General features: G+C 43.6%; 1 protein-coding gene across 1 annotated transcript in view; it reads right to left on the bottom strand.

Annotated features, from left to right (window-relative positions):
* reck (reversion-inducing-cysteine-rich protein with kazal motifs) overlaps window positions 1-18,043 on the bottom strand; it is a 250,308-nt gene that overhangs the window by 191,901 nt on the left and 40,364 nt on the right. Inside the window, exons 6-7 of the mRNA XM_085993983.1 lie at window positions 3,480-3,565; window positions 136-180 (exon numbers count right to left, since the gene is read on the bottom strand). Coding sequence (XP_085850109.1) covers window positions 136-180; window positions 3,480-3,565 — 131 coding nt within the window. The remainder of the gene's footprint in view (window positions 1-135; window positions 181-3,479; window positions 3,566-18,043) is intronic.

The raw sequence follows: 18,043 nt of genomic DNA, 5'->3' as shown, positions 1-18,043 counted from the left end.
AAAAGGCACTTACCTTCTGGAACTGGCAGCTCCCGCCTTCCTTTTACTGCCAGGTTTCCTGAGCTCTGGGAAACCTGTGCGGCAACTGTTAAATTTAAATACTGCTGCATTATTTTATTAGTATATTATACAGACCTCATATTCCTTCCTGCAGCTCTTAAGATCATTCTTTGAAGAAGCCTAAAATAAAACAAAATAGTGCATATGATAATGAAAAAAAAACACATTGCAGAAAATGTAAACTAATAACTTCTATGAAAAATATTTGAACATAGTGCGGTGTGCATATTGGCTGCTGCATTTCCAATATTACAACAGTGACTGCACTTCAAAGTACTTAATTGGCTGTAAAGCGCTTTGGGACGTCCCGTGGTCGTGAAAGGTTCTATATAAATGCAAGTCTTTCTTTTTTCATTATATAACTGATTTAAATGTTTGTTACAGGCTAAAATGCCTCTAGTACTAAGCAGGCACCTATTTCGTTTCACCAATTATAAAGCTTGCATTTAAAACAATAAATTATTTGATTTGTGCAATAGCATGAACACAGTTTTAGTTTTTTTAAATCTCATACAATGATTAACTTCCACAGTTTATTATTTGAAATCCAATCAATCAGTCACTTTGTCATGCACACAGCACCTAAAACAAAATCTCACTATAATGTGCAATAAAAGAAAAGGACTTCAACACCTTCTTTGAACGAATTTCTGTCAAAAGTTGGCATTTAAAAGCTTGGTCAGAGGTGAATTTTAAGGAGGGTCTTAAAGAAGGAGACACAGGTGGAGAGGCGCAAGGGTTTAGGGAGAGAATTCCAGAGCATGGGGCCCATTAATTACCACAAATCAAAGGCACAGGTTCATCCTCGAAATGTAAAGGTTACTCTTTGCTAGTGATCTCCTGTTTGTTTGTTGCAAACCATTATAACTGCATGGCCACCTAGTTACACTGTGTCTGGGAAGCAAAGACAATACTGGAGAGGTGGGGTCTGGTCCTTATGGTTCTATAGCAAGAATTCCATGGATCTGGTCCTAGCCTGGAACTAAGACCTAAAAGCCCCAACCAAAGCTATGAAAGGGTTGTTGCTCATTAGCCTGGACGTTGTCTAGACAAGAGAAGCTCAGATGAGTAACTCAGGCCTTCTGCGGCTTACATGAAATGGAGTTTCATAGACTTCACTTCTCTACTTCTCCTCCAACTATATTTTACCAAAGGTTATCCGAAGATGCTGCTGCTAAGGTTCCAAAGGGAACCTTGACAAACACTGCCAATCTGGCAGAAGAAGCTTTCCTAAGGCACTGCACCTATGTCTGGGTTGTCCACTGCAGCATGCTGCTACAGTAAAGTGCCCTTGAGTTGGCCTTGGATTAACACAAGCGACTGACGACTGATGGTAGCGATCTCCTCGACAGCCTTTGCAACAGCCTAAAGCTATGATGTCTCTGGTGAGAAGTCAATCCAGTGGATTTGATGGCAAGCAGTGCAGGTTTGCACTGACCTCTGCTGGAAGATATGCCTACAACTAGTCCAGCTATCTTAACAATGCAACAGGACATTCACATTTCATCTCCAGGGCAGTACTTTTCACATGCCTCGACAGCGCCGGAAAAACAACTGCTTAGTGATCAGTAAGGTATGCCACGGATCAACAATGGACACAATCTAAGCCTGGTGACTTCCACATATTAATCCTCATTCCCATGGCAGCAGTCAAAAGAGAAGAAGCATGGTGGTAGGATGGGATCTTTGAAACACTGAAGAAGTCCACTATTGGATGTACAGAATTCAAGCAGTACCAGTTGAATCCTAGCCACCCTCGCTTTAATGAGTCAAATAGCTGATCATCCTTACCAAGCAAGTGGGCTACAAGCTACTCTGGCAGATCAACACTATCCTCTTCTTGCTCTGTTCACGTGCCAGCTGCAGAGCTATTTCTGTGGTGCAGTCAACAAAGTTGGGCACTCGGAGTCTTAGTGTTGCAGGCAACGAAGTCTATACTGAGCTGCAAGGTCTTAAATAGGAGCAGATTAAGTAAAAGTGCAGTGTCCTTTGGCACCAACACTACAGGTACCCAAACATCTTCCACGAATTGATGGGCATGGCTAGAGTGCAGACCTGAGGAGCTCAGAAGAGACCCAGAACTATAATATGGTGTACCCTCCCTGCCCCCCACCCCGCCCCTCATGCCAACAGTAGCCATCTCCATAGTATGAATCCCCAGACTGGGTATCTAAGCCCTCTGAGGGAGGTTCCACAAAGAGGACCAAAACCTTGAGCTCACTTTGATGCCACCGGCGATGACAGAACAAAGTGGCAATAGTCTCAAGGATACCGGATGCACCTTGAGGGACCTAATTTGGTTGGTGTAAGCAATATTTCCTCTTATTCTTTGGGGATGTGCAGCCCCTTTAAGGGGCTGCGTGGCCCATTCACAGAGTGCGTGAAACTTTACGGGCTGCTCGGGACTGGCAGAGAGGTGCGCGGCCGCGATTCTTTCTCCTACCAGAAGCACTAGCCCTGGTTGGTGTCGGTGCACCACCTGATGGTGTGGACCAGGAGAATGGGGAAGCAAGGAGTCTTTTTTAATTCATTCTTGGGATGTGGACGACGCTGGCAAGGCCGGCATTTATTGCCCATCCTTAATTTCCCTGAGAAGGTGGAGATACGACAGAGTGGCTTGTTATGCCACTTCAGAGGGCAGTTAAGAGTCAACCATTGGTGTGGGACTGGTGTCACATATAGGCCAAACCGTGCAAGGATGGCAGGTTTCCTTCCCTAAATTACATTAGTGAACCAGATGGGTTTTTATGACAATCTGACAGCTTCATGGTCCCTTTTTACTGATAGCAGATTCTAATTTCCAGATTTCTTAAACTGAATTCAAATTGTTAAATTGCCACAGTAGGATTTGAATTTGCATTTTCTGGACTATTAGTCCAGGCCTCTACGTTACCGTACCCTTGAGTGTCAAATGGTCTTAGCCAACTCAAGTCTATCTGTACAGTTAGTATGTGTTGACCGAAGCACATGTTGATATGTTTTGCTGTTGGATGACATCAAGGGGGATCTCCAGGCAGCATCACTCAGCAACGCCAGCACGGCCCCCCCCCTCCAATGTAGACTTCAACATCCAAAGCTATCAGACTGCCTCATGCAATAGTGCCCTGGTCAACATTCATCGTTCAACAAACACTACCAAAAACAGAAAAACTGAGCATCTATCACATTTGCTGTTTTGTGGGACCTTGCTGTGTGCAAAATAAAATTGGAATTACATCTGCCTACATAACAACAGTGACTGCATTTCAAAAGTAATTCACTGATTGTGAAGCACTTTTGGATGTTTTGAGGACATGATAAAGTGCTGTTTTTTTGTTGCTGTATATATAAATGGAAGTTCTTCCTTCCCAACTCAAAAGAACATTTTTGTTCTTTCCTAAAGTACTATGCTAAATCCATACACAGCTGAAGCACATTACCTGCTTACATGCACGTCGACATTCCACAGCAATGGCCAACTCACAACACCCCAGGCCAACCCAGCCTTCAGTCTTCTTTGATGCTCCTATAAATTGAATCCAGGAAACATTTAGATTTGATGACTGATTCTTTTAAAGAATGAAAGAACTACAAAGTAACTTAACAAAAGAGAATAAAAGCCAACATTTGATTTTTGTAAATACAGTAAGACGAACTATTGTGTTCTAAATATTGTAACTTCATGGACAGTCTCTGTTTTTAAGCTATTAGCGCTTGACTGCAACAATTTTTGACTTCTGAAATGACACAAAAAGAATTTAAATGTGTTTTATTTTCATCTAACATTTAAAATCAAACAAGAAGGTAAAGATTTTCCAGAATGCAGGTAGCAGTGGTGCAGTACAATGTCCAATTCTACTTTGTGGCAGAGTACAACAATTCACTTTGCAATATTCCAAACTTTCACTGTCCCAATGGCTCAACAAAGTTGCAAGTGATGTGGTACTGAGTTATACAAATTAGGAAGGTCCCAGGTTCGAACCATAGTCTATGCTGAATTAGTGAAGGCACTGCAATTGGCATCAGTGCCCATGGGCCTGGGGAACTCCAGATCACCATCCACTGACTCATGGTGGGAAGTGTGCGTGTGTGAATGTTGGATGAGAGAATTAAAACAAAACAAATCCTGATCTTAGCCAGCTCTCAGAAGGCAGGAAGATAGCCCAAATAAATTTCAATCACACGGCTCCTGATGCCTAGTTTCACAACAGATGCATCAGTGCCCTGGAAAATCATGTTTTCACTTTGTCAGCCATGGAACATTGCATTACAGTTTGAGGAGGGAGGGGAGCGAAATAGTGTATGTAGTGGAAAATATCAACAAAGGCTGCTGAAGCAATGCCATGAATTGCATGGGCCAGGTTCAACTTTACCTATGTGCAATTTGGAAAATACTTTATCAGAAATCTTTTTAAAAAAACATAAATTACCACAAATATGTATACACAACACTGCAAATTTTTAGTTCATAGTCATGGAACTAAGATGTTACACAGCGTGATTACATTATTTAACATAGTAAAACACGTTTCTCCCAATGCTAATCTTCCGAGCTTGTACTTTGGCAATAAACCACAATGTATGGTAAACTATCATGCTACTTGTACAATACTGTTAAACACAGAGGTTTCCATTATTGGAATATGTTAAAAAATCTCGATCTACAAAGATGTTGTATCTAAATCATAGGGTTGTCTTCAATTCTTACAATGACACACATCCTCCATAGACCAATAGCCTTCACCTCAGATCCATGATTCTTCTTGCTATTGTAAACAGGACTCAAGGCAGAAAAACTTTCTGCTGAGTCATTCGGAATAATACCACAAAGAATATTAGCTCCTGCTTGGGTTGCAACAAAGACTTCCTATAATTGACTACAAAACCCAACCTTAGCACTGTGTTGAATATCTAATTTATGACTGAGGTAGCAGAACTCTGGCATGGGGCACTGATGAACCAATCATCCATCTACAGATATACAAGGTGACATGAATCAGTCATTCATGAAAGAAAGATTTATGAAATAATACTGAGCGGCCTGTGGGTGGCACTGTCCAAGAAGAGTATAAATACTCGGGCACGGGCCCAGCTTGCGCAGGACATTCTTAACAGGAACTAGTGAAGGACACAACTAGACCTCCATGTTGTAAAACAGTTGATTAAAGCTTTGTTTAACGCTTAGACCAAGTGCCTAGTAGTTTTCTTACGTCGCAGGGCAATGCCACAACCAGAGATATACTGCAACTATGAACTTTACAAAAACCGTGGGTGCTGAGGAGAGGCTGAAAGAAAGAATGTAATAATTTGAACCAGAGAAACATCTGGTAGAATTCTCATCTGATGATATGGGAATATGTATCTTTTAGGCCTATAGCAACTAACCTTAGCCAGAAAGAAAGATAAAGACACACACAAAGAGAACAGCAGAGAGAGGCAGATAGAGAGAGAGAAAAAAGACAAAGACAGATGGAGATGGGAGACAGAGGGAGAAAAAGACAGAAATAATGTACCAGCGAGCGTAACCTTCTACCTTTAACAAATACTATTGTTGGAGAAAGGACAAAGAGAATACCTTATGTAACTTTCATGAATATTAGACAACCTACCATACGTTGTACTTACCAGTTTTCCTTCTATAATATATTGCTGAATTTTTTGCTTGTGCTGTTACAAAATCAGACTCATCCAACTAAAGATTTATTTATGGATATAGTCATTTGTGTGTGAGTTTAACTGTTGAAGATATAATACTGATGCTTCTCCTATATGCTAATGTTATTCCTATATTTAAAAAGGGAGACAGAACAAGTCCAGGGAACTGTAGACCAATTAGCTTAACATCAGTGGTAGGAAAGAGTGTAACAGAAAAAGTACACAAGAATAATGCAGTAGATGTAATATATTTGGATTTTCAAAGGCCTTCAATAGCAGACTCATGACTAAAGTCAGAGCATGTGGAGTCAGGGGACAGGTAGCAGAGTGGAAAGAAAGCTGGCTACAAAATAGAAAACAGAGAGTAGGGGGTTAAGGGTAGCTACTCACACTGGCAAAAGGTGGGAAGTGGTGTTCCACAGGGATCAGTGCTGGGACCACAGTTGTTCATAGTTTACATTAACGATCTGGACTCGGGAATTGGGAGTACAATTTCTAAATTTGTGGACGACACCAAATTGCGGGGGGGGGGGGGGGGTAGTTAATACAAAGGGAAAATGCGACAAAATACAAGACAACATTAATAAACTTGCAGAATGGATATTTAATTGGCAAATGAATTTCAATATAGATAAGTGCGAGGTGATGCATTTTGGTAGGAAGAATTAGGAAGCCACTTTAAGAGTCTAAAAGGGAACTGGGGAATACAGATACACAAATCAATAAAAGTAGCAACGCAGGTTACTAAGGCCAACAAAAAGCAAACCAAGCACTGGGGTTTATTTCTAGAGGGATAGAATTGAAAAGCAGGGAAGTCATGTTAAACTTGTATAGAACCTTGTTTAGACCACACATGGAGAACTGTGCAGTTCTGGTCTCCAAATTATAAAAAGGATACAGAGACATTGGAGATGGTGCAAATAAGATTCACAAGAATTATACCAGAACTGAGAGGTTATAACTATCAGGAAAAACTGAATAGGCTGGGGCTCTTTTCTCTAGAAAAAAGGCAAAGGGGTGACCTGATAGAGGTCAAGATAATGAAAGGGTTTGAAAAGGTAGGCGTGGAGAAAATGTTTCCACTGTGGAGGAGACCAAAACTAGAGGCCATAAATATAAGATAGTCACTAATAAATCCAATAGGGAGTTCAGGAGAAACTTCTTTACCCAAAAGAGTGGTAAGAATGTGGAACGTGCTACGACAAAGAGTAGTTGAGGCAAATATCATAGATGCATTTAAGGGGACGCTAGATAAGCACGAGGGAGAAATGAATAGAAGGATATGCTGATGGGGTTAGATGAAGTAGGGTGGGAGGAGGCTTGTGTGGAGCACAAATGCCTGCATCGACTAGTTGGGCCGAATGGCCTGTTTCTATGCTGTAGACTCGAGGCAACTACAAAGCTTCTGAGCTAGGTAAGCACGTTCTCCAAACGAAAGCTTTGTTCAGCCTATAGTTATCAAAAAATGTGTTCATCATGTATACCCGCCTGCTCATCTGGATATATTTTCAATGTTTAAGTGGTAACCACAAACCATCTGGCAGTTGAATGAGGCGTAAGCCTGTTACTGTTGGCTTTGCCACATCCTCACACCTGTTAAGTTTGATGTGGCTGCAGTCTGGCTCCAGTTACTATCTGCCCAGTATTTATTTTTAAATTTCAAGTGCAGCAGTTCTGACATCTTGTGATGCCACCTCATTCTATTCTAGCTATTTTAGTAAAAAACACATCTCAAACAGCACACTTGATATTTTGTGCAAGATCAGAGACATGTAACTGTATTCTGCCAGAGTGAATGATCGGTAGAGTTCTTGCTCATTATTCATGGATGTGCTTGTAGTCAATACCCAGCTGAGAAGCCATCCAAGCACTGAAGTGAAGTATGTACTTGCTTAGCACCATACCCAGGTCGGCGGTGAAGCCGGAGGGAATTCCTGAAATGGGAGTCTCTTCCTCCTCCTCAGTCAAGAAATGTATCTAAACTGTCAAATTGTAATGGGAATTTGGATTACACCTGGGCAGATTAACCTCAAAGTAAAATCAATAGATGGAATTTTGCCAAATCAAGTTTGCTTGGTTTTTAACTTTACCTTATTTGAAGAATTAAACTTTGAATAAATGAAACTTTGTTTATGAGCCTATTGTCTTAAAGTCATTGATTGAACTCACATAAATATAACTAGCTAGTTAACATGGGTTCCAAAGGATCCTAATTCCTTCATGCCAGCCATAGGACCATGATTCACCAATGCACCTGTTCTGGAAGGCTAATGTGAATACTTCTTGTTGAAGTCGATTTCCCATCTGACTTGGAACTGCAAGAACATGTGTGTCAAACTGAAGCCTTTTTGCACATGAACAAATCCAGTTTACCTGGGATCACCTTTCATTGAGCGAGTTGGCCAAGCCCGGGTGCCGAATTTAGAGCAGTTAACAAAACAGTTATACTAAAGGAACAGAGACAGAGATCATGCAAGTCAGTCACAAAGATGAGACTGGATGGAGATTTTAAAACTCAGAGCTGGCGTCAGCCCATTGCTGAAGTAGGAAAAGGCTAAATCAGGATAGACTGCAGTATGCCAATATATAAAATGGTATTAGTAAAAACAGCACAATAACTTTGATTTTTTTTTGAGAAACACCAAAGCACCTCTGTGTTAAAAGACTTAAGATAATCTGTAAATAATGTTGAAAGGACATGCAGGGAAAGGATTTACAGACTTTTTCCTGATGTGAGAGACAAGTTAATTAAATAAATCTGGAATAAAAAGCTAGTATCAGTAATGATAATAATAAAAACCCATCTGGTTCACTAATGTCCATTAGGGAAGGAAATCTGCCGTCTTTACCCGGTCTGGCCTATATGTGACTCCAGACCCCACAGCAATGTGATTGACTCTTAACTGCCCTCTGAAATGGACGAGCAAGCCACTCAGTTGTAACAAACCGCTACGAAAAACAGTAAGAAAACCGGAAGGACCACCCGGCATCGACCTAGGCACCGGCTTCAGATACGGCACACCCAGCCCAGTCCTGGTGGAGACGTCTTCACACTGAGGACACACTCCATCGTGTTGCGTGGTATTACCACCGTGCTAAATGGGATAAATTCAAAACAGATCTAGCATGTCAAAACCGGGCATCAATGAGGAGTGTAGAAGAGCATGCCAGGAGCGGCACCAGGCGTACCTAAAAATTAGGTGCCAACCTGGGGAAGCTGCAACACAGTACTATATGCATGCTAAACAGTAGAAGCAGCATGCTATTGACAGAACTAAGCAATCCCACAATCAATGTATCAGATCAAAACCCTGCCACATTCAGTCGTGAATGGTGATGGACAATTAAACTAACAGGAGGAACAGGCTCCATAAATATGCCTATCCTCAATGATGGCAGAGCTCAGCACACGAGTGCAAAAGACAAGGCTGAAGCGTTTGCAACCATCTTCAGCCAGAGGTGCCGATTGGATGATCCATCTTGCCTCCTCCTGAGGTCCCCACCATCACAGAAGCCAGTCTTCAGCCAATTTGATTCACTCCATGAAACGGCTGAGCACGCTGGATACAGCAAAGGCTATGGGCCCCGACATTATCCCGGCTGTCGTCCTGAAGACTTGTGCTCCATAACTAGCCACGCCTCTAGCCAAGATGTTCCAGTACATCTACCCGACAATGCCCAGGTATGTCCTGTCCACAAAAAGCAGGATAAATCCAATTCGGACAATTACCGCCCCATCAGTCTGCTCTCAATCATCAGTAAAGTGATGGAAGGTTTCATCGACAGTGCTATCAAGCAGCACTCACTCACCAATAACCTGCACACTGATACAAAAGCAAAATACTGCAGATGCTGGAAATCCGAAATAAAAACAGAAAATGCTAGAAATACTCAGCAGGTCAGGCAGCATCTGTGGAGAGAGAAACGAAGTTAACGTTTCAGGTCGATGACCCTTCGTCAGAACTGGAAAAAGTTGGAGATGGAGAAACAGAGTTAACATTTCTTGTAACTTGCTTAAAATCTGTTCCATCTCCAACTCTTTGCAGTTCTGACGAAGGGTCATCGATCTGAAACGTTAACTCTGTTTCTCTCTCCATAGATGCTGCCTGACCTGCTGAGTATTTCCAGCATTTTCTGTTTTTATTTCAGATTTCCAGCATCTGCAGCATTTTGCTTTTGTATTAGTGTTTGGTTCACTGCCACTTCTCTTCTAGGAATGCCCACCTTGAAGAAGTTCTGCTCTTCTCTCCGACGGGATTTCCATTTGTCTCTTTTACCTTGTTCATCTTCATTGCTTTCTGTTTCCCTTCTTGTTCACAGACCTTCCCTTTTGTTCTTTCCTCCTCTCCCTCCTTTCCCTGCCCCTACACTTGCTTAAAAACCTGTTCCATCTCCAACTCTTTGCTGTTCTGACAAAGGGTCATCGACCTGAAACGGTAACTCTGTTTCTCTCTCCACAGATGCTGTCTGACCTGCTGGGTATTTCCAGCATTTTGTTTTTATTACCTGCATACTGATGCTCAGTTTGAGTTCCGCCAGGACCACTTAGCTCCAGACCTCATTACAGCCTTGGTCCAAACATAGACAAAGGAGCTGAATTTCAGAGGTGAGGCAAGTACTGCCCTTGTCATCAAGGCAGCATTTGACCAAGTGTGGCATCAAATAGCCCTAGTAAAATTGAAGTCAATGGAAATCAGAGGGAAAACTCTCCACTGGCTGGAGTTATACTTAGCACAAAGGACGATGGTTGTGGTTACTGGAGGTCAATCAACTCAGCCCCAGGACATCACTGCAGGAGTTCCTCAGGGCAGTATCCTAGGTATAACCGTCTTCAGCTGTTTCAGCAATGACCTTCCCTCCATCATAAGGTCAGAAATAGGGACGTTCGCTGATGATTGCAAAGTGTTCAGTTCCATTCGCAACTCCTCAAATAATGAAGCAGTCCATGCCCGCATGCAGCAAGACCTGGATGACATTCAGGCTTGGGCTGATAAGTGGCTGACCACTGCACCAAGAAATTCAAGGACTTGTGACTAGCTTGGTGTCTATTACTACACAAGCAGCTGCTGATAGGCGCAATGTTTCACCCCAAGTTCCCAATCTGTGCTGTACCATCAGTGAAGTCCCATGTACTTCTTCATAAGGATGAAGATTCCAAACAAGCGCAGACCCACTCAAAGACAGAGCAATAATTTTTTATTTTCATGTTTTATTTTTTAAAAAGAGGCAAAGTACGAGAGTCTGGTGAAGCACTTTATACAGTAATGATCCGATCGTGGCTACAGCCGAGTGTTTCAAATCAGCAAACAGTAAGACTGTGTAATCCATTACACAAGATACAATTCCCAATTGTTCATTTCCTTTCAAGTAAAGGTCTCCTCCACCCACACCTCCAAAAACAAGTGCAAAGAGCTCAAGGATGTCTTTGTCACTAAGATTGAGACCATCCGTTCAGCGGCTTCTGTCGTTTCCCTCCCTTCCCAGAGTTCACCAAGTCAAACTTCCTCCAAGGTTCCCTCCCTGCCCTAGCCCTGAACTCATATCTTTCTCTAGTTTCTCCCCCATCTCTCCTCATGCCTTCTCTGAGCTCATCTTGTTCATAAGACCTATCTCGTCCAAAGGACCCACCTCCTGCTCCCTTGACCCAATTCCCACTAAACTGCTGACCACCAAACTTCTCTTCCTGGTTCCCATGTTAGCCGATATTGTTGACGGTTTTCTTCCCTCAGGTACGGTTTCCCCTCTCCTTCAAATTTGCTGTCATTACCCCTCTCCTCAAAAAACCAACCCTTGACCCCTCCGTCCTTGCAAACTGCCATCCCATCTCCAACCTCCCTTTCCTCTCCAAAGTCCTTGAACGCAATCTCGCCTCCAAAATCCATGCCCATCTTTCCCGGAACTCCATGTTTGAATCCCTCGAATCAGGTTACCGCCCCTGCCACAGTACCGAAACAGCTCTTATTAACGTCACAAATGAACAGCACGGTGGCATAGTGGTTAGCACTGTTGCCTCACAGCGCCAGGGACCCGGGTTCAAATCCGGCCTCGGGTGACTGTGCAAACTCCACACAGACATTCTCCCCGTGTTTGCGTGGGTTTCCTCCGGGTGCTCCGGTTTCCTCCCACAGTCCAAAGATGTGCAGGTTTAGGTTGATTGGCTATGATAAATTGACCCTTAGTGTTAGGGGGATTAAATACGTGGGGTTACGGGGATAGGGTGGGATATGTGTTGGTGTAGGGGTTACGGGGATCGGGTGGGATATGTGTCGGTGCAGGCTCGATGGGCCGAAATGGCCTCTATCTGCACTGTGGGGTTTCTGTGATTTCTGTGAAATGACATCCTATGTGACTGTGACAATGGTAAACTATCCCTCCTCATCCATCTCGACTAGTCTGCAGCTTCGACACGGTTCACCACACCGTCGCCAGCTGGGTGGGACTGCACTTGCCTGGTTCAATTGTTATCTATCCAGTTGTAGCCAGAGAATCACCTGCAAGGGATTACTAGCACTGCGACTGCAGCTTTGCAGGCCTCAGGAATGAAAGAAAAAGAAAGAATTGCATTTATATAGCACCTTTCACAACCACCAGATGTCCCAAAGCGCTTTACAGCCAATGAAGTACATTTTAAAGTGTAATGTAGGAAACACGGCAACCAATTTGCACACAGCAAGTTCCCACAAACAGCAAAGTGATAGTGACCAGATAATCTGGTTTTTTTTTAGTGCTGTTGATTGAGGGATAAATATTGGTCAGCACACCGGGGATAACACACCTGCTCTTCTTCGAAATAGTGTCGTGGAATCTTTTACGTCCATCTGAGAGCAGACAGGGCTTCGGTTTAACATCTCATCCGAAAGACGGCACCTCCGGCAGCGCAGCACTCCCTCAGCACTGCACTGGAGTGTCAGCCTAGATTTTTGTGCTCAAGTCTCTGGAGTGGGACTTGAACCCACAACTTTCTGACTCAGAGACCAGAGTGCTACCAACCGAGCCACACTTATGACACCCAGCTCTAGCTCACCAGCACCTCTCTCGACCTCGCCACGGTCCCTAAATTGTCACCACTACTTGTCCGGCATCCAGTACTGGATGAGTAGAAATTTCCTCCAGCTAAATATTGGGAAGACCAAAGCCATGGTCTTTGGTCCCCGCCACAAACTCTGTTCCCTAGCCACCAACTCCATCCCTCTCACTGGCAACTGTCTAAGGCTGAACCAGACCGTTTGCATCCTTGAGGTCAGATTTGACCCAGAGATGAGCTTCTGACCACATATCACTAAGATCGCCTATTTCCACCTCCGGAACATTGCCCAACTCTGCCCCTGCCTCTGCTCTTCCGCTGCTGAAACCCTCATCCATGCCTTTGTTACCTCTAGACTTGATTATTCCAATGCACTCCTAGCCGGCTGCCATCTTCCACCCTCCATAAACTTAAGGTCATCCAAAACCCTGCTGCCCGTGTCCTAACTTGTACCAAGTCCCGTTCACCCATCACTTACATTGGCTCCCAGTTAAGCAATGCATCGATTTAAAAATTCGCATCCTTGTTTTCAAATCCTTCCATGGCCTCGCCCCTCCCTATCTTTGTAATCTCCTCCAGCCCTACAGCCAACGTTCCCCCCTAAGGTTCGCGATCACGAGGTCCCGCACAGGCCGCACACCAGCTTTTCTGCTGGCAGAGATATGGCGCATGCACGGCCACGCAGCAAAATTAAAGGGCCCACACAGGGGGAAAAAAATTAGAGGGAACATTGCCTACAACTTTGAGATATCTGCACTACTCCAATTCTGGCCTCTTAAACATCCCCGAATTTAATCACTCCACCGTTGGCGGACCTGCCTTCAGCTCTAAGCTCTGGAATTCCCCCGCTAAACCTCTCCACCTCTCTTTCCTCCTTTAAGACTCTCCTTAAAACCCCTACCTCTTTGACCAAGCTTTTGGTCATCTGCCCTAATATCTCATGTGGCTCGGTGTCAAATTTTGTTTGATAACGCTCCTGTGAAGCGCCTTAGGACAGTTTTACAATGTTATGGGGAAAGCAGGGACTCATGGTAAAAAGTTAAAATTAAAGGCTCTTTATCTGAATGCACGAAGCATTCGTAACAAGATAAGACGAATTAGTGACACAAATAGAGATAAATGGGTTTGATCTAATAGCCATTACAGAGGCGTGGTTGCAGGGTGACCAAGGTTGGGAACTAAATATTCCAGGGTACTTGACGTTTCGAAAAGACAGGCAGAATGGAAAAGGAGGGGGGAGGTAGCCCTGATAATAAAGGATAACAAAGACAGGAACTTGGTTCAGAAATCAGGAAGTAGAATCAGTATGGGTGGAGATAACAAATAACAAGGGGCAGAAAACATTGGTGGGAGTAGTTTAGAGGCCCCCTAACAGTAGCTATACCGTTGGACAGAGTATTAATCAACAAATAATAGGAGCTTGTAACAAAAATGCAATAACTGTGGGGGACTTTAATCTTCATACAGACTGGTCCAATCAAATTGGCAAAGGTCGTCTGGAGCATGGGTTCACGGAATGCATTTGAGACTGTTAATAAGAAGAGAATTTCATTGGGTTTGAGTGTGAAATACTTAAGTCCGAAACTAGAGTGTTACACTTAAATAAAGCCAGTTACATAGGTATGAGGGGCGAGTTGGCTAAGGCAGATTGGGAATTTAGATTAAAAGGTATGACAGTAGATCAGCAGTGGCAAACATTTAAAGAAATATTCCAAAATTCTCAACGAATATACATTCCATTGAAAAATAAAAACTCCTTGGGAAATTGATCCATCCGTGGCTAACTTGAGGAATTAAGGATAGTTTTAGATTAAAGGAGGCTTAAAATGTTACAAAAAATAGGAATAAGCCCAAGGATTGGAAGAGCTTTAGAAACCAGCAAAGGATGACCAAAAAATTGATGAAAAGCAAGAAAACTGAATGAGAGTAAACTAGTAAGAAATATAAAAATAGATTGTAAGAGTTTCTACAAGTATGTTAAAAAGGAAGAGAGTAGCAAAAGTATGCGTTGGTCCCTTAGAGGCTGAGACAGGTGAAATTATAATGGGGAATAAGGAAATGGCAGAGACTTTAAACAAATATTTTGCATCTGTCCTCACAGTGGAATACACAAAAAGCATACCAAAAAGAGTGGGGAACCAAGGGGCTAATGAGAGTGAGGAACTTAAAATAATTAAGATCAGTAGAGAAAAAGTACTTGAGAAACTAATGGGACTAAAAGCCAACAAATTCCTGGGCCTGATGGCCTACATCCTAGGGTTCTGGCTGCAGAGATAGTGGATGCATTTGGTTGTGAGCTTCCAAAATTCCATAGATTCTAGAATAGAAACACAGAAACATAGAAGATAGGAGCAGGAGTAGGCCATTCGGCCCCTCGAGCCTGCTCCGTCATTCAATGCGATCATGGCTGATCATCCAATTTCAGTACCCGGTCCCTGCTTTCTCCACATACCCCTGGATCCCTTTAGCCTTAAGAAATATATCCAACTCCTTCTTGAACATATTTAATGAATTGGCTTCTACTGCCTTCTGTGGTAGAGAATTCCACAGGTTCACCACTCTCTGGGTGAAGAAATTCCTCCTCATTTCTGTCCTAAATGGCCTACCCCTTATCCTTAGACTGTGACCCCTGGTTCTGGACTCCCCGACCATCGGGAACATCCTTCCTGCATCTAGTCTGTCAAGTCCTGTCAGAATTTTATAAGTTTCAATGAGATCCCCTCTCATTCTTCTAAACTTCAGCGAGTACAAGCCCAATCGTCCCAATCTCTCCTCATACGCCATTCCTGCTATCCCAGGTATCAGCCTGGTGAATCTTTGCTGAACTCCTTCCATGGCAAGAACATCCTTCCTCAGATAAGGCGACCAAAACTGCACACAATACTCAAGGTGTGGTCTCACCAAGGCCCTGTACAACTGCAGCAAGACATCCTTGTTCCTGTACTCAAACCCTCTCGCTACGAAGGCCAACATACCATTTGCCTTCTTAACCGCCTGCTGCACCTGCATGCTTACCTTCAGCAACTGGTGCACAAGGACACCCAGGTCTCGTTGCACTTCTCCTTCTCCCAATCTATTGCCATTCAGATAATAATCTGGTCCCAGCGGATTGGAAGGTAGCAAATGTAACCCCGCTATTCAAGAAAGGAGGCGAGAGAGAAAACATGCTGGGATCCATTATTAAGGAAGTGGTAACAGGGCACTTAAAAAATCATAATATGATTAGGCAGAGTCAACATGGTTCGTGAAAGGGAAAAACAGAATATTTCTTTAAATGGTGAGAAACTATTAAATGTTGGTGTTCAGAGAGATTTAGGTGTCCTCGCACAGGAAACAGAGAGTTAGCATGCAGGTACAGCAAGCAATTAGGAAGGCAAATAGCATGTTGGCCTTTATTGCAAAGGGGTTAGTCATAGAGTTATACAGCACAGAAAGAGGCCCTTCGGCCCATCGTGTCCACGCCAGCCATCAAGCCCTGTCTATTCTAATCCCATTTTCCAGCACTTGATCCGTAGCCTTGTATGCTGTTACGTTTCAAGTGCTCATCTAAATGCTTCTTGAATGTTGTGAGGTTCCTGCCTCTACCACCCTTTCAGGCAATGAGTTCCAGATTTCAACCATCCTCTGGGTGAAAAAGTTTTTCTCAAATCCCCTCTAAACCTCCTGCCCCTTACTTTGAAACTATGCCCCCTGGTTATTGACCCCTCTACTAAAGGGGAAAAGTTCCTTTCTATCTACCTCATAATTTTGTACACCTCAATCAGGTCCCCCCTCAGCCTTTTCTGCTCTAAGGAAAACAACCCCAGCCTGTCCAGTCTCTCTTCATAGCTGAAGCACTCCAGCCCAGGTAATATTCTGGTGAATCTCCTCTGCACCCTCTCCAATGCAATCACATCTCTCCTATAGTGTGGCGACCAGAACTGCACACAGTATTCCAGCTGTGGCCTAACTAGCATTTTGTACAGCTCCAATATAACCTCCCTGCTCTTATATTCTATGCCTCGGCTAATGAAAGCAAGTATCTCATATGCCTTTTTAACCACTTTATCTACCTGTCCTGCTACCTTCAGGGATCTATGTACATGCACACCAAGGTCCCTCTAATCCTCTGTCCTTCCTAGGATCCTACCATTTATTGTGTATTCCCTTGCCTTGTTAGTCCTCCCAAAATGCATCACTTCACGCTTTTCAGGGTTAAATTCCATTTGCCACTGTTCTGCCCATCTAACCATCCCATCTATATTGTCATGTAGCCTGAGGCTTCCCTCCTCGCTATTTACCACTTCACCAATTTTCGTGTCATCTGCGAACTTACTGATTATACCTCCTACATTCATATCTAAATCATTAATGTACACTACAAACAGCAAAGGACCCAGCACCGATCCCTGCAGTACACCACTGGACACAGGCTTCCAGTCACAAAAACAACCTTCGACCATCACCTTCTGCCTCCTGCCACTAAGCCAATTTTGAATCCAATGTGCCAAATTGCCCTGGATCCCATGGGCTCTTATCTTCTTGACCAGTCTCCCATGTGGGACTCTGTCAAATGCCTTACTGAAGTCCATGTAGACTACATCAACTGCACTACCCTCATCCACACACCTAGTCACCCCCTCGAAAAATTCAATCAAATTGGTCAGACATGATCTCCCCCTGACAAAGCCATGCTGACTATCCCCGATTAATCCCTGCCTCTCCAAGTAGAGACTAATTCTGTCCCTCAGAATTTTTTCCAATAATTTCCCTACCACTGAGGTTAGGCTCACTGGCCTGTAATTCCCTGGTTTATCCCTCCTACCCTTCTTGAACAATGGTACTACGTTAGCTGTTCTCCAGTCCTCTGGCACCTCCCCTATGGTCAAAGAGGTTCTGAAAATATGTGTCAGAGCTCCTGCAATCTCCTCCCTTGCCTCACACAGCAGCCTGGGATACATCCCATCGGGGCCTGGGGATTTATCCACTTTTAAGCCCGCTAAAACCGCTAGTACCTCCTCCCTCTCAATACTAATTTGTTCAAGTATATCACAATCCCCCTGCCTGATTTTTATGCCTACATCACCCTTCTCCATAGTGAACACAGATGCAAAATAGTCATTTAAAACCTCACCTACATCTTCCGGCTCTACACACAAATTGCCACTTTGGTCCCTAATGGGCCCTACTCTTTCCCCGGTTATCCTCTTGGAGTACAAGAGTAAGGAAGTCTTGCTATAATTGTACAGGGCTTTGGTGAGACCACGCCTGAAGTACTGTGCACAGTTTTGGTCTCCTCATCTGAGGAAGGATATGTTTGCCTTAGAGGCGGTGTAGCAAAGGTTC

Source organism: Somniosus microcephalus, chromosome 7 (assembly GCF_052327205.1).
Source record: "Somniosus microcephalus isolate GS21.2 chromosome 7, FLI_Smic_1.0, whole genome shotgun sequence".
Lineage (NCBI taxonomy): Eukaryota > Metazoa > Chordata > Chondrichthyes > Squaliformes > Somniosidae > Somniosus > Somniosus microcephalus.
The sequence above is the reverse complement of the archived record's forward strand: the minus strand, read 5'-3'. Positions and strand labels throughout refer to the sequence as shown.